The sequence below is a fragment of the Plenodomus lingam genome (assembly GCF_022343315.1).
Source record: "Plenodomus lingam strain CAN1 chromosome Unknown contig_32, whole genome shotgun sequence".
NCBI lineage: Eukaryota > Fungi > Ascomycota > Dothideomycetes > Pleosporales > Leptosphaeriaceae > Plenodomus > Plenodomus lingam.
The window spans coordinates 91,589-115,492 of record NW_027093946.1 but is presented as its reverse complement, the minus strand read 5'-3'; the positions used below and the strand labels follow the sequence as shown (position 1 = coordinate 115,492).

At 28.5% G+C, this 23,904-nt stretch overlaps 5 protein-coding genes across 5 annotated transcripts; all 5 read right to left on the bottom strand.

Annotated features, from left to right (window-relative positions):
• Nucleotides 1–996: 996 nt before the first annotated feature.
• On the bottom strand, nucleotides 997–1,620 carry IAQ61_008537 (uncharacterized protein; the record flags this gene model as incomplete). Its single annotated transcript, XM_066098042.1, has 1 exon — nucleotides 997–1,620. One exon carries the CDS (start codon nucleotides 1,618–1,620, stop codon nucleotides 997–999), a length of 624 nt encoding a protein of 207 aa, XP_065951998.1.
• Nucleotides 1,621–5,005: 3,385 nt separating this feature from the next.
• IAQ61_008536 (uncharacterized protein) lies at nucleotides 5,006–5,866 on the bottom strand (the record flags this gene model as incomplete). Its single annotated transcript, XM_066098041.1, has 2 exons — nucleotides 5,006–5,388; nucleotides 5,509–5,866. The coding sequence occupies 2 exons, from the start codon at nucleotides 5,864–5,866 to the stop codon at nucleotides 5,006–5,008; spliced, it is 741 nt and encodes a 246-aa protein (XP_065951997.1).
• An 8,363-nt stretch (nucleotides 5,867–14,229) lies between these two features.
• On the bottom strand, nucleotides 14,230–15,241 carry IAQ61_008534 (uncharacterized protein; the record flags this gene model as incomplete). Its single annotated transcript, XM_066098040.1, has 3 exons — nucleotides 14,230–14,622; nucleotides 14,891–15,060; nucleotides 15,211–15,241. 3 exons carry the CDS (start codon nucleotides 15,239–15,241, stop codon nucleotides 14,230–14,232), a joined length of 594 nt encoding a protein of 197 aa, XP_065951996.1.
• Nucleotides 15,242–17,745: 2,504 nt separating this feature from the next.
• IAQ61_008533 (uncharacterized protein) lies at nucleotides 17,746–19,065 on the bottom strand (the record flags this gene model as incomplete). The annotated part of the gene is made up of 1 exon (XM_066098039.1): nucleotides 17,746–19,065. One exon carries the CDS (start codon nucleotides 19,063–19,065, stop codon nucleotides 17,746–17,748), a length of 1,320 nt encoding a protein of 439 aa, XP_065951995.1.
• A 710-nt stretch (nucleotides 19,066–19,775) lies between these two features.
• On the bottom strand, nucleotides 19,776–20,771 carry IAQ61_008532 (uncharacterized protein; the record flags this gene model as incomplete). Its single annotated transcript, XM_066098038.1, has 1 exon — nucleotides 19,776–20,771. The coding sequence occupies one exon, from the start codon at nucleotides 20,769–20,771 to the stop codon at nucleotides 19,776–19,778; it is 996 nt and encodes a 331-aa protein (XP_065951994.1).
• Between the last annotated feature and the right edge of the window lie 3,133 nt (nucleotides 20,772–23,904).

Here is a 23,904-nt window from a genome sequence, read left to right as displayed (position 1 = left end):
TACATTAGATATACTAGTTATAATATATAAGCTATCTAAGTTAGTAGTACCAGCGTTAGCATAGAGTAATGCTGTCCCTAGTAGTATAAAACAGGATGACAATCCTCCTAGTAAAAAATACATAAGACCACCGGATGTGGCTGGTTCTGAATCTCTGTAAATAGTTGATAGTAAATACAATCCATAACTCTGTAATTCTACAGATAGAAATATAGATACTAAATCGCTAGTAGAGATTAGAAATACACTTCCTGTAACTATAAATAAAATAATTAGAGAGTATTCTATAATCTTAAATTGTTCTCCCATTTTATTTAAAATGAGAGTTCCGTTATAGATCAATTTGGTAAATAACAGTCTATTTGGACTACTAAACTCTTTTAATCAAATTTTTCTGGGGTAAAATGAAGTTAATAACAATATAACACTAGTTATTATACAAATAAATACATGGAAAAAATTGGTAGTAGCTGTTGTATGGAAAAGTCCACCAAATATACCAATACCTTTTGCTAAAAACAAAATAAATAAATTGTCATAGGCTATAAAAGCTGCAATTAGTAAAACGGTAATAGTAGCTCTTGAATAGAGAATAGATTTGTCTCGTCTTGATGTAATAGCATTAGATAATAATAATAAAATTATAGATAAAAATAGCATGTTCAGAATAGAGAGGTTCGAACTCCCCAGCTTAACTAGAAAAAAGTCTCGCAGTTATTACAAATAACTTAACTAAAAAAAGTCTCGCTGTCTTCCCGCTAAAATATTCTGAGAAAGTATGGTAAGAAATACCATTTAATCTGAAGGGTTAACCTTACTATTTAACCTTACGACCCTCAGTGATATATGGACACAAATAAAAATAATCAAACAACATCTACAAAATGTAAAGTATTCCAGCTTCTAATCCTAAGTGATCATTATTGGTTGAATGATAGGCTAGTACACGCCACAGTCCTACCGCTAAAAATACTGTACCTATCCGAGAAAAAAGTTCTAACCAAAAAGATTATTTAAAATTTCTATCATAGTTTCTAATAAACTAGGTAATACTTTATAACCCGAATAGTTATGATTATCTTCTTTCTTATTTAAAGTATTATCTGATTCATGCAAACTTGAATTAGATTTATCTCTTAGAGAATTAGTAGATGATTCCTCATTAGCATAATATTTAGCTTCAGATAATTCTTTTATTTTTTCTTTCCTAGCTTCTACAAGAGCTTTATTTAATTCTGGTAAATCGCTTACATTAGGAGTTTTCCCTTCAAAAAAATCTTTAACATGAGGATCCTTTCTTAGACCCTTTAAGTGTGAATTTTTCTCTTTTTCAGAATCAGGAAGTTTTTCATCTAAAATCATAGCATCATTTGAAGCTCTCATTAGTTTTTCAATATGTTCTATTTCTTCTTCTAATTCAAAACTTTCCTCCTCCTCGTTGGCTCCATCGTTCTTATCAGTAACACCTTTATCCCCATAATCGTTGCTAGACCCTTCGGATTTATATATTATATCCGAATGAGTACTAGTATAAGTATAAGTATAGGCATAAATTATACAAGTAGATATCTTAAGATCCTCAATAGTATATGGACACAAATAAGAATAATCATACAACATCAACAAAATGTCAATACAGTATCCCAGCTTCTAATCCTAAATGATGATTATTTGTTAAATGATATGCTAATACACGTCATAGACCAACAGCTAAAAATGCTGATCCTATCATTACATGTACAATAATTGTTATCGTAAGGGCTCCTTATCCCTTACTTCCCCTTTCTTTTCAAAAGGGTTCAGACTATGTCATCAATCAATAAATGATTGCAGGATTTCGTGGTAGGCTTATTGTAAATAAAGTACTCACCTACTAGTCGTTAAACCTTCATATATTCCTTTTAATTTTATTTAATATATGCTTGGCTGCATATTGTCCTACATAAACACATATGAATGGTAAAGTAGGAGTTCCATGCAATTTATTCTGTTTTCTGTCAACTCTATTCAATAATGGTATCAAATTTAATCGTGTAATTTTTATGGTGAAGACCTGATAATAAACAATTTTTAATTATTTTACTAGGTATGTTAAGATTTAAGCTACACTCTGATATACTAGAAAAATATTGTACCTTACCATTAGTATCTTCTACTTTTATTTTAAAAAATTTCGACACTAATTTATCAGTACCTCTTAAAAATAAAATTCCCTGTTTTACTTCATAAGGGGTTGGCAACGATAATAGATAATTTAACTTTTGCTCGATTAACGCTTTATTTTTATCATAGTTTGTAAGAAAATCCGGATTTAATCTAAAATTATTCATATTAGATTTAATGAGATAAATTAATTCTTTACCTTCATCTAAAGTATGATACCCATAATAAGTAATTTTAACTATCATAGATCAATCTTCAAAGTCTAAAGATTTTTTAGTCAACATACCTTTAGAAAAAATAGGTATTATTCTGTTCATTAAAATATTAATATTATTAATTTCTAATATTACAGAACCAGCTGACTTTCTATCGGATGTATATAAATTACCATGTTTTAAGTTATTTAAAATACTTTTAAATAATTCTAATTCCCAACCAGTTGTTTTTTTTTGAGCAACAAACCAACTGGATTTATTTTCTTCCCTTATTAATCGTAGCTTTGATTAAACGAATCTTTTCTAAACCTTCAGAAGTCAAATGACCCCCCTTTTTCATTAGTTCGGCTACTCGTTTAAAATCTTTAAAATCTATAGATTTTACTCCTTGGATTTTATATTTATCGAAAAACGGAATAATTATTTCAGTAATATCAGATAATTTTGCAACTCTGAAATCAATTGCTTTACCTGTATCATAGCATTTTCCAGCTTTGAAATAAGAAGCGAGTTTTTTCATTAATCGTTCATCCCGGTTATTTTGAGTTATTTGAAATTCTAAATGAATAGTCTCACCTAATTTAGTTATAGATGGTTTAATTTTAATCATGAAACAGCCCTCAGCGGATACAAATCCAGCTATTCAATCATTATCTAAACTTTGGGGTTGTTCAACTAAAGGCCTTATAACGGGAATAGTGTCAGGAAAAGCTTTCTTTAATTCATCTGTTAGCCCTCAATTAAGTGTAGCTCTCATATTAATTATTTTTTGTAATCCTTGTATTGTTAAATGTTCTTTACGAACCATCATTAAAACAACCGTTTCAAAAAGTTTATAATCAGCGGCTTTTTTTGTAATTAAAGGATACTTATTAAAATGCTCCACTACTTTAATTAAACCTTGTAAAGAATTAACACGAAACTGAACACTGTCTTTTTCGGGTGTAGTAAGGATTTCTGCACTACCAAAATAAGATCTGATTCCCTCCAAGATATCCCGATCTTTTTTATGAAGATGGATTGAAAATATAGCTTGTACTCTTCAACCTGTTTTAAGATCTGAGTTTTTTGTAATAGCTATTGAAAAGCAACCCTCCCCATCGACAAACCCTGTTATATAACTAGGATTTAGTTTCATTTGTAAAGGATTAGTAGCTAGAGAGGAATAATTCATTTTTGTTGTATGATCTCGACCGGGATTTCTCTTAGGTACAGTATTTACTTTATTGGTAGTGAACAAACCCTTTGATTCATGTTTTATTTTTGGTGATTCATACTTTATTTTTGGTTTTAATTTATTTGAACTAAAAGTCGCATCTCCTTCTGTAAATCCTATTAATCAGTACTCATCTATAATCATATTGTCTCTAGCTTTAGAATTTTGATTTATAAGTTTCATATCGTTATAGTATTGTAAGATATCTATTTTACCTTTAAAAGTTAAATGTTTTTTATCTATTAATAAATGAACTGCTTTTTTAAAATTCAAATATTGAAAGAATTTAGAACTCTTTAACTCTCTATAATTAAATATAGGTACTATAACATTTATTAGTGATTTTTGATCATTTACAAAATAATTACATTTATCACCTGATTTAGAAATACTTCCACAATTTAATCTGTTTCTAATATATTCTAAAACATATAAATCATTTATATGCAGAGTAATTTGGTAAGTTAAATTTAAATTATTATATTTATTACCTTGTAAACCTTTTAAACTAATATTAAAATTACCTTCAGCGTCCGTAAATCCTACTAATCAATCAATAAAATTCTTGTCTAAATGAATTAATTTTTTATTTGATTCTAAAGTAAGAACTGAATTGGTTTTTACACTAAATTGATTATCCAATGACATAAAAGAATTGGTAGGGACTGCTGTAATTAATCCGTGGACAAATTTGTTATCATAAGAGCTCTTTATCTCTTATATCCATTCTTTATCAGAATGGTTCAGACTATGTCTTCATTTATAAAGTATTTTTTTTATAAATGTGGGGTGTTCGTGGTAGAATTATTGTAAATAAAGTACTCATCTACTAGTCGTTGAGGCTTCATGTATCCCTTAAAATAAAGATTATTGTTTGTGTAACTTTTTTTAAAAATTTATTAAATACATGCTTCGCCGCACATTGTCCATATTATCTTATGGGCAGCGCCTTATAATAATGATGGAGTTTCATGCTATTTACCCCATTTTCTATTTTAATTAATAAATTTATGCAAATTTATCTATTTCTATTCATATTTCTTTTTATTTTTAAAATTTCTTTTAATGTAGCACGATGTTCATCGTACTTGTTAATTTCTCCTACAATATTAACTACTTTTTTGAAATCATAGAAATCTAGTAATTTATTTCCTCTTAAAGTGTATTTTTCAAAAAAAGGTATTATTTTATTACTAATATCATTAAATTTATATACTACATAACTAGATTGAGTAGGTCTAGTTTTCACAGTTTCTACTAAACCACAATTTAAATAAATTACCAAATTTTCTAGTAAATCTATATCACGTATATGTTGTGCTATATAAAAATACGGACTTACTCTATACCCTGAATGGGTCTTGGATGTTTTTATATAAAAACAACCTTCACCGTCAACAAACCCCGCTACTCAAAATGGATTAAAATCTTTGGTAGATAATATTAGGTTTCTTGCCGCAGGTATAATATTGGGAAACATGTTTAATAATGACTTTGATAAACCTTTACTTATAGAGGCTTTGTTAGATAATATTTTGTTTAAACCTTCTTCAGTTTTATGTTGACCATTGTAAAGTATATCTACTACTAAAGAAAACATACGGAAATCTTCTCTCTTTTGTGTTAATAGATTATATTTGTTAAAATGAGGTATTATTACATCTTTTAGTGCTTTAATGGATTGAACCGAATATATTACGCTAGGATTACCATTTTTAACTCTTTTTATGATAGTACCTACTGTGAAAAAAGCATTTATTTGTTTAAGTAAATCAAAATCTTTTTCATGTAGTTCTATCGTAAAAATTGGTGCTATACGTAAAGATTTAAACCTTTTTTCATCTTTAGCTATTCTAACAGAAAAGCTAGATTCAGCATCACAAAATCCTGTTATTCAATTAGGATTTAAATTACTAGTAGAATTTATGGGGTTAGAGCTCTTATCTTGAGCTTTAACCGTTGAATAGTTAGATATTTTAATTTTCATATATATGTTATTTAAAATAGGGGCCAGAATTAACCCTGTTCCAAAGTAAAAACATGATCCAAAAGCTCCGTCTGAAATAGTGAACGATGAAACTGAATATTCAACACCTTGTAGTGCTGTAAATATTGTTGCTAATATAATAGTATATAATAAACCATATAAAGCTTTACCTCTTTTTCCGTTAATTAAAAAATGATGTGCATATGTTACAGTAAATCCTGAAGCTAATAAAAGAACTGTGTTAATTAAAGGAAGTTCAAAAGGATCTATCGCTTCAATTCCCATTGGAGGTCACATAGCCCCTAATTCAACTGCCGGAGATAGAGCACTATGGAAAAATGTTCAGAATATAGCTAAGAAAAATAAAGCTTCAGATACTATGAATAAAGCAACACCAAGGTTTAACCCTCTCTGTACAGCCAGGGTGTGATTACCTAAATATGTCATTTTAACCGACATTGTGTGCACTAGTCTCCAGAGATAGGGGGAGGTGTAAGGGTTCACCCCTCCCCCCCCTACTCGCATCTTAATATGACATATTAAAAAATTCGTACCTATACACATAAAAATGTTAGTAAAATACCTTCAACGATTTGTTGATGGTATACGAAAAGACTAGCGGGTACCAATCTAGAAAAATAAATATAACAGGTGGGGAAAAAAAATACTAAGTATAAAAAGCATTAAGATGGTCTCAATTATAAGAAGTACGGCTATTATTCATAGAACTTTTAATAGCCCGTATCTCCATTATTTCTTGTTCTGTTAACCTTTTACCTAGATAATTTAACCCTTTGAAAAAAGATAAATAATTAAGATACTTGCTAGACATTAGGGGAAATTTAGTTAAATAGGTAGTAATAATGTAATGTTTTCTGTCAGATTGAGCAAAAAACACTATTGTTTTAGCTGGCTCTTTAAAAAGTGAAGAATTTTCCACTTTATGATTTAAATTAACTTGAAAAAAATTGGCCAATTGTGTCATAAAAGGAACATTGGATTCCCTTGTTACTCTATTTAATTCACTTTGATTTATAGAGAACAAACATCTTACCCTTCCTCGGGTAACATTATCATTCGATGCGTACTCACCAGTTAATTTTATAGAGAAATGGCCATCTGTATCTATGAAACCAGCTAATCAAGCATTAGAATCTATGCTACTAGTATCTAAAGGCAATTTAACTATATTAGCGTTTCGCCACCTATTAAGATTGTCTATAGCTTTATATAAAGCTAGGATCTTGGGAGTACGGAATTTACCATTAACAAGGTTAACGGTATTAATAACCTCATCGGCATTAGTAATACTATATCTGCAAACTCCCCTTTTTTCTGTATATATTATCCCTTTTTTTAAAGTTTTCTGTAATTTTTCATACATAGGAATATCATTTTTACCAAAAGTAAAAACGATTTTGGGTGAAATCTTTTCCTTTTCACCCTTTCTAAGTATGATAGATCCGTCTCCTTCAATTAAACCGGCAAGATAATAACCTAACTGATTTGTTGTTCCTGTATGAAGTCTTCTAACCATACCCTTTTTAGAGTAAAAAGGGTTAAATTTAAATTTAGTTAGATGTAATTTAGACTTATTATTTTTCGTATGATTACCTAAATATGTCAATAAAAAATATATTTCTATATTTACTGGACTATATCTTAATTAATAGGTTAAACATACTACTATTCACGTATTAATTTTTAACATATAGTCTCTGAAGATCCTACTAGGATATTTATCCATCCGTTTGTTTCCTGCTGATTGTCTTATTATAATAAGAGTTTCCAGCAATTAGTTAAATTTTAAGAGAGCACATAAATGTAACAATACTGTTTTTATAATCTTTTTATAGTTTTATAGTTTGCCTATCAAAGATCTAATATTTAGTCTACCTTTATCAGTAATATGTTTTTTAGATATAATCATGTTATAGACAATCTCTCATTTTTTAAATTCATTAAGCTTGTTACCCAATAAGTGATATTTATTAAAATAATCCATAATAAATTTAACACTATTTATAGATGATACACCTATAGATAATATATCTGAGCCTGTATTATTAGTATAACTTTTAAGATTACAAGCTAAAAATAAAGCTAAACTTTCCATAAAAGGTTTCATGGAAGAAGATGTAGGCTTGTTGTATAAACGTTGATTCAATCTAAATTTAAGACTAATGTTTTCACTAACTTATCTTTTAGAGTATTTGATTTAGCTTTGCTTTCGACATATTTAATCCCAAAATGAAAGTTTAATACAAACAAAGATAAACAATTTATTATATAACCCGGTTACATTAATTTTATATTTTTTAAAAATAATAAAGAATATAAAATTAATAAAGTAAAATATCGAATTAAATACCTAACTTATTAAGCATACTAGGTACCTTATGTGGTTTTAGCACAGGTATTAAGATAAGCACAGAGTTTTTAGGGATATAAATTATATATCTACCTCTGTCTGTATGCACAGTAGGATTCACTCTGTAACGTATAATTAATACGTTAATTAATCTTACTACATCCTGTAATGAATAAGAGTCAGTACATAGTCTTATACCTACACCCCAATATGTCTCGTCACCCATGATTAGATGAGCTAAGGCCACAGGTGTTAATATATCATAAATATTAGAAGGAATTACCTTTTTATTGTCAATATAAAAATTATTTTAAAGTAAAGTAAAACAAGGTAAAGCTCTAGTAGTTATAGTTATACTAGGGTGAATTTTACCCCCTCTAATATTAGAATATGTATAAGGATATCTTTCGCAATAATGACTTAACACATTAAAAACGAATCAAACATACTCAAATTTATCTAAGGACTGTTTAAATACGAATCTAGCATTTTTAACAGTATTAGATTGGGAAAGAGATAATCAACCATCCGATAGTAATAAACCAACTACTATACTTTCATGATAAAAAGGTAAAACTATCATTTCTCTTACTAGCTTAGTAAGTCTACCATATTTAGTGGTAGACCCTAAATTAGTTTCTCAGACTACTAAAGCAGTACAGGAATTATTTGAATTCTTTCTATTTGACGGTCTTGCAGATAAATTCTTTTGTAATGAGTTATTTGCATTACAATTAAATCTTAATTCGGAAGCAATAAAATTTAAAATTATAAAACTTTTAAACAGACTGGTACTTATTGTCATACATACTTTTTTTTTCAAACTTGTTCTGAATATTTATAATTTAAATATACCTAAATTATTAATAATTTAAGGTAAACTGCTAGTATTACATTATAAATTTACCCCCTTTTAATTTTGCTGAAAAAAAGAGGTAAAGCCTGTAAACCAACTATTGTTTGTAAAATTAGAATTATCTATTAAACTTTCTGATAAACCTAAAGAATATTTAGCATTAATAAATTTAATTAAATCATTAAATCTTTTAATTTAAGGTGTTCTAAGTATACCATGTATTAAATTAAAAGTATAATACGATGTTTGTCCCCAATAATATAACGAAAAACATTTTTACCTGTATTTTGGAAACGTCCCACATTACCCAATTCTGATTGGATATACGCGTACAAACCTAAATTGTTTATATGTAAAGTAAAAACTATCCTAGGATTAAGTACTCGATTTAAAGTTGTATTACCTAAAGCAGGAATAGAGATATGACCCAGAGAATATAAATATGTATATTAGATTATTTTTTAATTATATAAGGTAAGGGAATATAAGGTTTTATACTCATTAATAAAGTATTTAATGAAGAACAATAAATATATATACTGTATTTATCTTTTTCTAGTTTTAGATTACAACGTAATCTATATTTTATCATTAATACATTTATTAATTTAACGTTATCGAATATGTTGTTAAAATTAGTACAAAGTATTATACCTCTTCCTTGTAAGCTTATACCACTACCCATTACTCAATGCGCTAGAACAAAAGGTGTCAATAGATCATATATATTGCAAGGCACCCTTTTTACATTTTGGATATAAAACATATAATAAATTTCAATAAAACAGAACAACCATTTAGTAGACAATAATATAACATCAACTGGTTTACCTTTCGGGTTTTTATTAAAACGGTAAGGGTCTTTTTCACAATACATATGAATTTCTCTAAATACGTAATAAATATATTCCTTATTAACATAAGGTTGACAGAATTTAATACGTGCTTTTGAATTTGTTTTACGGTGAATATTGGCTCAACCTTCTGATAAAAGTAAACCAATAAAAATGCTATACAAGTACGGAGGTATAGCGTGCTTAATGCTAATTTCTTTTAGATTTTCTGTATAACAAAAAACAGCTGTAAATGGAAGGTTTTTTATACATATAGCCCTTGTAGATGAAATATATTGCAAAGGCGCAAACTCTCTTACTTTTTTATTTGGCTAGATAAGCTAGATTGTGTTAGTAATGTATACTTCATACTAGGTATAATGTAGGTATTTATAATGGATGTCAATAAATCCATATACTTTGAACTAATAAATAATCTAGGTTTGTTGTCCGCCATATTTAATGTACATTTAAGTCTGTATTTAATTATTAACACATTAATTAATCTAACTACATCTTTCACAGTAAAAGAATCAATACAAATTATTGTACCACCAGATACAGCAGTACCATCACCCATGATAAGATGAGCTAGAGAAACAGGAGCTAATCTATGATAAATATTCTCAGGGACAACTTTTTTTCCGTTAAGGTAAAAACCATTAAAAAACTCTACTAAACAAGGCATACTACGAGTAGCAAAAGTGACAGAACTAGTTTGTATATTATTTCTATTTTTAGCTTTAAATATAGGTAAACTATAGCAATAATGAGATAATATACCAAAAACTGACCATACATAAGAAGATTGAGAAAAAGCTTGTTCGAAACCAAAACGAGGATACTTATTGTTGGCACTCGCATAAGACAACCAACCATCCGATAACAATAAACCGACTATAACACCTTGTTGATAGTTTGGCAGTTTAAACATGTGTAACTCCACATTGGATAATATTAGTGTTCTAAAGCCAGAGTAGAGATTTACCCCTCAAACCACTAAAGCCGTACAAGTACTTTCTGGTCTATAAGTACTTTTACTTCTTTTACTTGTAAAAAGCACTGTAACAGGTAAGGGATTTATGGATTTTAAATTAGAAAATTGTAACAATCCTGGCTTTTTGTGTTCTAAGAGACCTGCTAAATAATAACCCAAATTATTGTTTGTAAGTAGTCTAGTATCACTATTAGCTCTATAAATACTTAAAGCTTTTTCTATGTCTTCGATAGGAGTAGCTTTAGCTATATTCGAATTATAAATAGACAGTATAGTACCTTTTAATCACGTTTTACCCTCTGCTATAATATCTCTGAATCAGAATGACATAGATAATATTAATGATGTTAGACTCATTAATAAATTGTATTCTGCATAAGCAAATCCGTGAAATGATAAAACTGAAGATGTAGTAAGGCTTAATAAACTAATGGATGTATATAACGGTCATGGAGAAGGAGATACTAAATGAAAAGGATGTGCCTGAAAATTGCTTCTATTTAAATTTAACATTCTATTGTATAAAAGTTCATAATACGTCTTTTTTTTATCACAGCCAAATAACGTCCCTTCTCCATCTTCTGTTATATACATCTCTAATTGATTCCTGTAAAATGTAACTAGTTTTACGCAAAAATTAAATCCAAGAGCCAATGGCTCTTGGGTTAATTCTTTAAGCCTCTAAAATGAATCGAACATTTATCAAAATATTAACAGTATTCCGCTCTACCATTGAGCTATAAAGGCTATTAAATACTGTATACATGTATACACCTAGCTATATAAAAATTGGATAAATCCATTGTAAAAAAAAAAATAAATAATAGTGTATTCCAAAATAGTTATTGGTCTAGGGATTATACTTAAATTAGTATATTAAAACTACCCTATTTTACCGGTTTAACTAACCATATTAATGTGTGCATTAGGTGTAACTAACTCTTACACTACTATATAATTTATATATTAAATATAGATGATGAATTTTACCTTTTAAATTCACCATAACAATTAATACATTCGGTATACCTATCTAATACAGTATTAAAATTTATAATCTAGATATGGATATTGTACTAAATATATATATTATATCGATTATAATCCTAAAACCTTTTATTCAAATAACGGATTAGCTATGTAAATTATGTAATACCTTATGTATGAAATAACTTACAGGTACAATCTCTATGAGAATAATAAAAAGTCACACGCTTTACCGTTAAGCCAAGATCTCTATAACTATCTCTATCTAGTATGAACAAGTCATGAGAAATAAGTGATTTAAACACCAAACCTTTCGCCTCCTATGTTATAACCATTGGGCTAGTACCCTTTTTATATTTTTCCACACTTTCTTTTTGTAATATTTTTTTTTTACAAGGGCTTTAGTAAACAATAGCTTACTCCTCGCCCTATTAATGGCTGTGTAGTATAAAATACTAAAGGTCATTTACCCGTCAAGACCTAGGGTACAAGTACAGGGGTTTGTTATACTATTTTAGTAATGTCTACCATATAGGATAGCCAAGACCTATTTCATAACAAGTTAACGATAATCTAACCGTTTTTTTTTTATTACGAATACTCGTGGAATTAAAATTTAAATTTATAGTTCTACCATAGTTTTAATAGCTTACTTTTGATTTTCAGGTTTTGAATTATCTACTATTCACTCCCTGAAAAGCTTTGTGTAATACCCGTGGACATTTTATCTAAAGAATTCACCTCTTATGTGTGTCTGATGATAATCTCGAAGTCATTCTAAACAATTCCTTTGCTTTAGGTCTAATATATCTGAAAAATACCTATTATCTGTACTATACCCTAAAAATACACTAGCATTTTTATATAAATGAGAACTTTGTAAGGGACCACTTTATTTACCGTTAGACGGAACTATTTTGTCCGGGTCCCCAATTAATCAAGTATCTGTACCAGGTACTTTTGAGTAATGGATATTGGATACCGGAGTATTTGGAACCGGCCCCTGAAAAGTATTAATGAACTTTCACTCCCTGTTATTATTTGCTCCGCCTGTAGAACCCTCATTACTATCTGGATAAGATTTATTGGATGCACTTAATAAAAGATGCTCGTTGATCATAGGACCTTTTTCCACAATGTCACCATCTACCCCTATTGTTATGCAAGAAGGGTCTGTGTTAACGTATTGTATATTTAGATCTCTAACATAAGGTATGAATTCATGATAAACTCCATAGTGTATTGCTATACATCCATTAACTACTGTATTTGTAACACATAATACCATGAAAATATGTACTAAGGTTGCTATATAATATAGAAAATAGCAAAACAATTTAAAATAGATAAGATCTCTATTTTTTATTCATTGTTGTATTGTGTAAAAGTTTTTAATAAATACGTTAGTAAGTACTATTCAAATTAACGATGCAAATAAGATATGAATCATGTGTATATTCGTGCAAAGTGTATTTATATATATAGTTTGTATAATATATATTGCTAAAACAGACAATTTTGCTACACTAATTTTGACTTTTTTGTCAATAATTTTTTTTTCGGTCATAGTTAAAACCTATTAATCTACAAGAGCCACATACGTTTATAAAGTAATTTGTTTAACATTATAAAGTCAATAGGCGTTCTTAGAACTACCTGTCCTCTATTTTCTCTTTTTTTTTTTTAGGGCTTTAGGGCGAAAAAGAACTAGATATTATAATTATTTATGTTATAGAATTCCCTTTAGAAAAACAATAAATTGTATTATATAAGGGTATGAAGGAGTTGAACCTTATATTTATGATCTGCAATCAAAATGCATAACCCTATGCTACATACCACCCTTTTTTTTTTGTTTAAGAATATGACTTATATAAAGATATATTCTACTTATTTAAAACAAAAATAACCACCGTTAGTAATATGAATTAGTGTAATACTAAGTCATCATTTATATGGGAACAAGATAGCACTACAAACCCTGTTATAATATAAAGGATATACCTAAGTCTAAATCAGATAACGCGAATATAAAGGCCAATGTTAATAGTACTAGTATAAAGAGAAGGGTAACAGTACTAGTATAAAGAAAATGATACCTGAACTCATAATGTTGTATGTAAATCCACTTAATATGTTTAAAAGTATGTGGCCGGATAATCGTAAAACAACTTAATCTTCAGGTTATATTATTTTCCTAAACTTTTAAAGATATATAATTTCATTACGAGATGTACTAATAAAGTTTACGGGGTATACCTCAATATTATAGACTACTAGTTTGAAAAAATACCTCCCTTTAAAAGGTTTAGTCCTATTTATTTTTTTTTATAGATATAATAGGTTGACGATAAGAATCAAACTCAACAAAATCTCCATCACTACTTAAGAAGTCTAGTTTTGGTACTATATTATAATTTTAAATAACTTTTTTAAAAATTTCACTTCTTAATTTTTTTTATTTTTCTATATAAGTTCTCTTAACATCATAATAATTTAATAATTTTAAATCTTTAATCCTAGCATATATTTCAGATTTAAAACTTTCGGGTTCAAATACCAACTTACTTAATCTATAATTAGGTCCAATATAATTGTCTTTAGTTAAATTTTAATATAAATACTTATATAATCTAAACCTTCACCTAAAATATCTTCTCTTTTAATACTATTACCATTAGTAGATATATCGTTAATATAGTTTTCTACTATTTTATCTTCTAAGGCTTCTTTTAAATTAACTATTCTAGTCTTACAAGTTTTTTTATAATTTGTTAGTTTTAAATCACGGATTATAGCATAAAATTCAGATCTTAAACTTTCGGGTTCAAGTACCAACTTACTTAATCTATCCCAAGATTCAAGACCTTCTTCTTTAATTAAATTTAAAATTTTATCGTAAATACTATTATAATCTAAACTATCTGCTAAAATATAAGATCTATTAATAATATTAGGATTAGTAGGGGTAACGTGGATGAATTTCTCTAACCCTTGCTGTAAAAAAATTTTTTTTAGTAAGAGAAATATCTTTATAATTTGTTAAATTTAAAGCTTAAATTACCCCATATACTTGGACTTTTAATTCTTTAGTCTCAAAAAACAACTTTCTAATCGCAACTCTTTTCCCAACTTACCTTAATTCAATTAAATTAGTAATTTTTCTATATATACTGTCGTAATTTAAAGCATTACCCATAATATCATTCTCATTAATAATGTTATGTATTATAGGTTCAAAATTAGCAGTAGTATTTTCTTTTACACCCCTTATATTATCTTGTGTAGTATTATGCAAGGCTCTTCTTTTACTTTTATGTAAATTATATTCTTCTACACCCTCGAATGATCTTTTTTTACCTGTATTTAAACTAGTAGTTTCTCCTTGTTGAATATTAAGATCGTTATAGATAATTTCATCCTGCATGTTAACCACTAAATTGTTGAAAGATCTAGTAGGGTTTGTGAAGTGAAATAGTTAACTTCTATAGTCAAAATTGTTTAAAATACCCTTACTTTTATAATATTTGTTAAAGAAACCTTCTATTTATTCTTCAGGATCCAAGTTAATATCTCAAGCTTTACTTCTGGAATCTGTAATATGAATACCTAGCATATTTTTTTTCTGAATTTTGATCTATAATAAAATTTTAGTTGTATAAATGTATCTTAACATTTACGTTACCTAAGTGCTCCATTATATATAATAGCTGACCTTTATTAATAGACTTTTTCAGATAAATATTCATTAAAGTAAAAAAATCATTTTAATATCCTTTTAGATAGATTAAATGACTAGCACTATATCTAGTTCTAGATATAGGTGTTATTATAATAAGAGGTAACCTAGGCATAGATTTAATAAAATTAAAAATACCTTACGTTAGCCATATATAATGCACTACCTGGAGATAAAATATTAAATTTACCTCCCGTCTTATTAAAGAAGCTTTTTAGTCTAGTTGATTTTGGTTTGGTATCCAATCAATACTCAGATAATCTATATTCAGCATATTCGACTAAACAAGTACCGGGCGTTATATTCATAAGCCTCATATTACATCCTAATGTTTGCCCTATTTCCAGGAGAATGGTGAATAAATTCTTAAGGTTCAATTCTAACCATCACTCTTGTAAGTAACCTAGATTTATAATATAAATAACAATGAATTTAATATTAATTAACCAGTTTTTAACTATACCTAACATACTACTAATATGATCTACAACAATTAACTTTAGATAAATTAATTCAGGTAAAAAATAGTAATAGTATATAAAGGAACTAGGAAGAATAACTAAAGGTAAATACACCGACATACCTGTTATCTTATATAAATCGTATAGATTTTTAATAAGAGGTACTAAAATAAGTGATATAATTAACTTTATGAATACTAATCTACTAAACAAATGAATATAGTATAACAGGTAAGTTTCAAAGCATACTGTTACTCCTAATCAATTACACAATATATATATAAACAAGAATGATCCTATAACTAATATAGCTATTTGTATACAAGCTAAGGGATCTTTTTTAAAGTTATTATAGATATAATCTAATACTTCTAATAGTTTCTTTATCTTATAGCGTAAATAGGTGGATTCTTTTTTAGCTATTATAGTATTAACCATTAACATAGCTATACCCATATATACTATAAGAATATGTATAGCCGATGTATAAGGATAATTAGCAATAAACTCTTGAGTTATAAGCATATCCAATAAAGTATCCATTCCTATTATATAAAATAAACCAACTGACATAAAGCTTTCCATTGTTTGTATGTTAAATTCTTTTACGAATAAAGGACTAACTAAATAGAAACAAAGTATATAAGCTAGTAAAATAACACTAAAAATAATATCTAATTCTGTAAAGCATATGATACCTGATAAAATGAAAATACAGTTACTATTTATTTACTCTTTTTTAAAAGAATAAAAAGGTTAGTCAATATAAGATGAATACCACAAAATTCACTTTTTGAAAACGTTAATCTATTAAATAAAAAAGGTGAAAAGTATATTTAGAGAAACTCTAATAATGTTAATGAAAAGTAATAGGTTGTAGACTAAAAAGGTTATAAGGTTTTTAACCCTTATAAGGTTATTAACCATTATAAGGTTTTTAATCGTTAAAAGGTTTTTAATCGGTTTAAAATGTAGATAAATTCTATATGTAAAAAAAAAAAAATAGGCGCAGAATAGTCAATCAGCTATGATCTTCATATTCAGCAAGCCAATGCAACAAATAGTTTCAAGTAGCACGACAAGGCAAACTACTTTAGCTATTGATTTACGAAACGACTGTTATATCGATTTATATGAAAAAAAAAAATTTTTTTTTTTTTTTTTTATCAGTACCACCTACTATAGAAAGCAGAAAGGAAAATATTCTTTTTTCCCGTTCGTAATTGAAGAGAATTAGCAACTCCAAATTTCGTAAATCCACTAAGTATATAATATAAGTGTAGAAAGTTACCGTGTAAAGTTCACTATCTACTCTCTAGCTTCATAAGAAACTGCGGACGAAAACATATTAAATACAAAAATCTTGAAATCAACATATTACTCCTTAGCGAGGGAATATATACATATAAAAATTGACCTGCCACATATGTTTATAAAATAAATTACTTTACTTCTAATAAACGGGTAATTACTTTACTTCTAATATACGGGTAATTACTAAATTTAACCATAAGGGTTTTAACAGGGCTTTACTAAACATAGGTCTAATCTTCTCCCTTAATTACTGTGTAAATATAAATCTACCTTGCAATTTTCTAGTAAATATAAAATTATATACTGGGATTTGTTATACTATATGGTAAAGGTATTACCTTTCATAACAAGTTAACGGTAAAATAACCATTATTTTAGAGAAATATGTAGAGAGTTCTTAGATAGGTTTTATCCTACTATTGTTCTTGTAATCAAGATAAGAATTTCTCTAGGGATACAGATTCTACAACTATAGGCATAGAACTGTGTAAGATACCACAAATTTCTGAACATTGCGGGTTATTTCTACGTTTATTTTATGTAATTGAATAATACTTATTACTACACCAGTGAAAGAAAGTATGATATTTTTTAACTATTATTTAGTTATTTACGAGAAAAAGAATAGTCTTTATATTTTCTACCGTCTTTTAAATGAAGATAAAGAGCTTTTCTATCTAATTTGATATTTAAAGTACCAAAGTATTTAATTGTATCCGTAATACTTTCAAATTCTTTCTCAAAATTTTCTCCTTTTACTAATATAGGTTTATTTTTTCTATTCACTTTTAAGGTATCTAAGTCTGCATCTACTTTTAATTTTTTATATTCATCAATGATTAATCCTAATTCTGAAAAATGATCCGGTAAAATATTATCTGAATATTTACATAAGAAATTATGAAACACTTTTTCATTTTTTATGTATTTAGTGAGAGTGGCTCTTTTAATCGTTAAACCTAATTCTCTTAAGTATTCAATACAAGATGTTAATGAATCGAAATTTAAAGTTTGGCCTATAGAATCTGAATTTACAAAAGTATTTCCTTCTTTAATCTCTAATTCTACTGATATACTTCTACGAGTTCCTAACGTATACACATCTTGTCTTTCTTTTAGCATAATCTCTACTAATTTATCCACCGAAATATTGCTTGTTAAAGCAGTAGGTATAGAATAGCTTAATAGTAAGAATTTATTAAGATATGGTTTTTTAGAATCTACAAACTTTTTACTAGTTTCAGTATGTATTTTTAATACTCTTTTTAGTTCAATCTTAGATTTCGCATGATAATAAAGAGTACTACAAGTTAAATCATAAACATATACAGGATCACCTTTTGAAGATCCTGCGTTAACAACTCTTAATGTATTCAAGTTAAATTCTTTATTTAATAGATAATACTGTTCTAAGATTAAATAGTCTTTATTACTAAATATACTACAATCTAATTTAAATATTATTAATTTAAAAGCTTTTAGCCCTTGTTTGTGAAGTAAAGGTAAAAATTTACCACTTAAAGGAAAATCACCTTTAAAATAATAATCCATTCTACGTCTTAATAAATTAGATGAACCTACGTATTTATGGCCTGTATTTTTATGTATAAAGATATATACACCCGAGAAACCTTTATATTTAGATTTACCTGTTAACTCAGCTAAAAGTTGTTTATTTTCCGGTGTAGATATAGGAAGATCCCATTCAACACCTTTAACTTTTAATAATTCTTCTAATTTAGAGTCAGTAACGGATAAATTTTGATTTAATAATATTTTATTAATAATGGATGAATTAGTAGGTTTTTCACTATTGATATGATCTAACGCTAAAGACTCTGGACTACTTGCCAAAGGTCTTATTGAATATAAAGATCTAGTTGCACTATAATTTCTAGTTAGAGATATAACAGCTATTGAACCCATACGTTTATAAAATGTGTAGTGCTTATTAAATACACACCTACTAATTGTATAATGCAAACACTACAATAATAACAAGTGCTTTACTTTTTTTTTGTATAAATATTTATTTTTCCATTAAAACAGTTTAGCAAACTATCGTAGAAATCCCTAAATATAATCAACAAATTAATATATATCTATTTAACAAAAAATATAAAGAATGCTTATATTTTTCTGCACCTTTTCAGGAGGGGTCTGACTATATCTTAAGCATTATTAACACTAATAATACCAACCACCGTTTAGTCGATGAACTGCATACCAAATATTTAATACTTGGTACTTGGCTGCGGATTGCCCATTGAATAATAAATCTTGATGTTACTGTACCACGAGTCATTACCTGTGCCATAAGTTATGTTACCATACTTACTTAGTTAAGATTTCTTTAGGGGTTTCCCGTCAATTTGATGATTTATAACCATAGGTTCACTACAGTTTTGGCCATTGTTCAAGACCATAGAATGTTCCTAATCTATTAATAAGAACAGAAAATTGGTTTAATCTACCTGGGTATGCATCACACTTTACCCCTAATGCAGGAATTGCAAATGAATGGATAACCGAGAGTTTACTTTTCCATGATCTAAATATTTTATTTTTATACTACTTTGTTGGAACTCTCTTATATATGGGTTGGTTGTCACCCAATACTTATAGTTTGGTATTATTTAGCTTGTACCAATATAGTAAGTGTAACCTAAATAAGATTCGTTGGTATTTAAACAACTAGCTATCTTATTACGGTTAGCCTTAATATTTATGCTATCAAAGTATTTAACTAATGATGTTATGCTAGGAAAATTTTGTGTTACTCCTGTAACATCTTGTTTAATACAGATTGATTTACTGTTTTTCAAAGAAAAATCTTTTTTTAGAAATAAAGATCTTTTATCCGAAATAAGATTAGATAACTCTTCTAAAGATAAACCAGCTTTTTTTGCATCTGGTTTTAGTTTATCTGTAATTATAAAATCATCTAGATAAAGTGATCCGGTTTTTATACATTTTGTAACAGTAGCATGATGTACACCTAAATCAGCTTTCAATCCATTTAAAGAAGTTGCAGTGTAATATAAAATCTTACCTTCAAAATCATATAAATAAACAGTATTTCCTTGCTTAACTCTAAAATTAACAACTCTTTGAGTATTTAAGTTAAAATTACTATCTAATAAGTGATATTGTTCCAAAAATAAAAAGTAATAGTCTGAGCTTAATTCCTCCGGCATAACAAATATTTCCAAATTAAAAGCAGAAAACCCTTCTTTTTTAATTAAAGGAAGTAATAAACCATATTCCTTATAAAATAAAGGGTTAGGGTTAAAATATTGTTCTAATCTTCTTGAAAGACTATTACTTGACCCCACATATTTTCTACCCGTAGCTAAGTGTGTAAAAATATATATACCGGCCTTAGGTCTTCTGCTTTTAGGTTTACCGTTCTTTGGAGGGTAAACCAGTAAAGCCGGTTTACCTACTAAACCAAATAAAGCTGGAAATGTTTGATCATTGAAGGGTAAGTCAAAAGTTACACCCTTAATATTTAACAATATATCCTGTTCCTTTTGTGTAATAGAAACACCTTGATTAGCTAGTACTTTATTAATTACTTCACTTGTGATACGATGGTCGTTATTTTCCGAATAAAACCTACAACCATACATATTTGGTAAAGTTCTTGTTCTTATAAACATAATACTGTATTTAAGGACAGAAACTAGATTACGTGGTCTTGGGTTGCCAGAAAATTTATTTATAATTAGGAAGGCAAAAGAATATTTAATCGAGAGCTTACTTTACCATAATCTAAAAGTTTAGTTTCATTTTATTCAAAAAATTGTACGCAAATATATCACAGACTAGTAAAATAAGGGTTTGCCCCATTGTGTAGATAAATAGTTAAAATATTTAGATTTTAGGTTTAGCTATAAACTCAACGACCTGTAATCAGGTCGACTAGAGTATACCTTAATCTAGAATAGTGGAGTGTAACCCTCTTTTACTATTATAGACCACTACCGTCTACTCGTTGCTCTTTTACAACCTATTACACTATAATAAGGATGTAGCCTAGCAATCTTTCTTTGCTGCTGTAGCGTGAGTTACAAGATTGCAGGATAACCAAATAAGGTAACTAGGTGATTTAGATCCGCGATAACCCATTTAACTTTCGTATATACCTTTTGATATTACTATACCTATGATCATTAACACAGCCACGCTTAACCTTTTGAGATAAACGTTTAGTTAAAAGGTCTTTAGGGTGTCCCCGGAATTTGATAGTGTATAGACGTTAAGAGGTACTTGCTAAAGGTCCTCAGTTCATCTGCAGCAGTAAGAATAAACCTAGTGTGTGTAATCTCAGGTAGTATAACACGTCTTGGTTCTCTTTTTCCTAAACCCCGCAGGGGATATATAGGAGAGTATTTAATATTTAAATTAATATATTCACCCTTAGGAATAAGCTGAGAACATAACGCCTCGTTTCCGAGAATTTCATTTTTATATCTTTCAGATTCTCGATACCGATAGACTAAAGAACAAAGGATTAAAGTTAAGATGAAAAATTAAGCTCTTCCTTTGTTCATACCCGCTTTTATTTTTACAATCTTATTAAGCCCATCTGTAGTTAAGTGCTCCCCATCTCGCATGAATTTAGCAACCGTAGATCAATCCTTAAAATCCTCAAGTTTTACCCCTCTAATGTTATAATCGTAAAAAAATTTAAGGATTTTTTCATAAATATCCGTAAATTTTACTACTCTAAACTGCACTTTACCATCAGAACTAGTTACTAATCTACCGCAACCTAAATGAGAGATTAAACTTTCCATTAATTTCTCATCACGAGAGTGTTGAGTTATTTGGAATACTAATTGAACTCTGAAACCTAATGAATGCGTTAAAGATTTACTTACAAAAACAAAAAAACAACCTTCACCAGATGTAAATCCAGCTAGTCATTCACCATCTGGAATAGTTATATTCTCAACTTTAGGCCTGATGGCGGGGATGATATCCGGGAAAGCTATCTTTAAACTCTCTGATAAGCCTAAATTCAAAGAAGCTCTCAAACTAATAACAGTTAAAAGCCCTTTTGGGGTTATATGCTCTTTTCGCTGCATCATCATAATTACCTCTCTTCAGAGAAGATAATCAGCATGTTTTTGAGAAATTAAAGGGTATTTATCCAAATGTTCAATTATTTTTATCATTTGACCTATATTATTTACTCTTAAAGCATAGGCATCTTTAGCAAATTTACCTATACGCCCAATACCACCTAAATATGCTTGAATTTCTCTTAAAAGCCTTTCGTCTCTTTTATGAAGCCCAATTAGAAATTCTGCACATACTCTTCAGCCTATCGGACGCGTAGAATCTTTATATATTGAGATAGAAAAACAACCCTCTGCATCTGTGAAACCTGTGATAAATCACGGACTTAACTTAGATGGTTTAGGACCGACACGAGGCGCGCTATATTTTTTTATACCTAAAGCATTCAAAGAATGTTTGACCCTTTTAATATTAGGTCTAAGTCCCTCTGGGATGAAAGACCCAATATTTTTTATTTGAAAAATATTAGGTCTAACATATCTTAACCCAAGAACACTGACATGCTTTAATCTTCTTTTACCATGAGTAGATTTTCCGACTATTAGGTATAAGCTAAAGACATAACGCCTCGTTTACGATTTTATTCAGTTTATCTCTAGGGCGAATCTTTACCCTGGGGGAGACAACCTCCCCCCAATAAGTATTATCTTATAAACCACAAGAGATAAAAAGTAATTGGCTATTAGAGTACACCTTACACCATATATCTACCCTCACTTTCTGAGGTAATCGAGGTTTTAACCTAATATATGGCGAGTAACCATCTACTCGTTGCTCTTTTACACATTAATCATAAGGAAGCTATACTGCGGTAAAGCCGCCATATTAAGCAACCTATACCGAAAAAGAGGTGATTTAGATCCGCGAACTTCCATTCAAACTTTCGTTAAATCTCAGAACTTGTTACTATACCCAAATAATTAGTTTGGCCCCTTTCCTTACCCTTTTAGGTGAAAAGGTTAGTATTCTGAGCTCTTAGGATTTACCCGGAGTTTGGCTACTTGAGAGTCGGTAAGGCTTGCTTAAGGCCTTTTCACTCTATTATCCACTTCTAACATTCTTAGCGCTCCTTCTTCTAAATCAGATTCAGGAACTAAATAAGAATCAAATTCAACAAAATCTCCATCACTATTTAAGAAATCTGGATATTCGTAGGATCAATATCATTGGTGCAAAGTTTATTTTTTTTATTTTTAATTATAATACTTGGAAGATAATTAATAAACTACTATTTAAGTTTATAATTTCACCTAACTCCTCCTAATATAATTAATATATATATTCACATAAATCTAATTAAAGGCTTAGACTCACAACTACAGTCTTTTAAGGGCTTACTGGTCTTCCTGTATTCATTCCAAATTTTATTTGTCTAATTTCCTCTAACCCTTTAGAAGTTAACTGGTTTTTATCTTTTACTAGTTCTATAGCTTGACATCAAGAATTAAAATCTTCAGATATTACACCTAAAATCTTGTACTGATTAAAAAGCGGTACAATTTTTTCAGATATATCATTAAATTTAACAACTTTAAGAGTTAAAACATTCATTCTACTAGAACTTTCTTTAACTGCCCCACAATCTAAATAATCTTTAATTGCTTCCAATAAAGATTTATCCCTAGTGTGTTGAGTTAAAGCAAATAAAAAGAAAACTTGAAAACCTATTTTATTAGA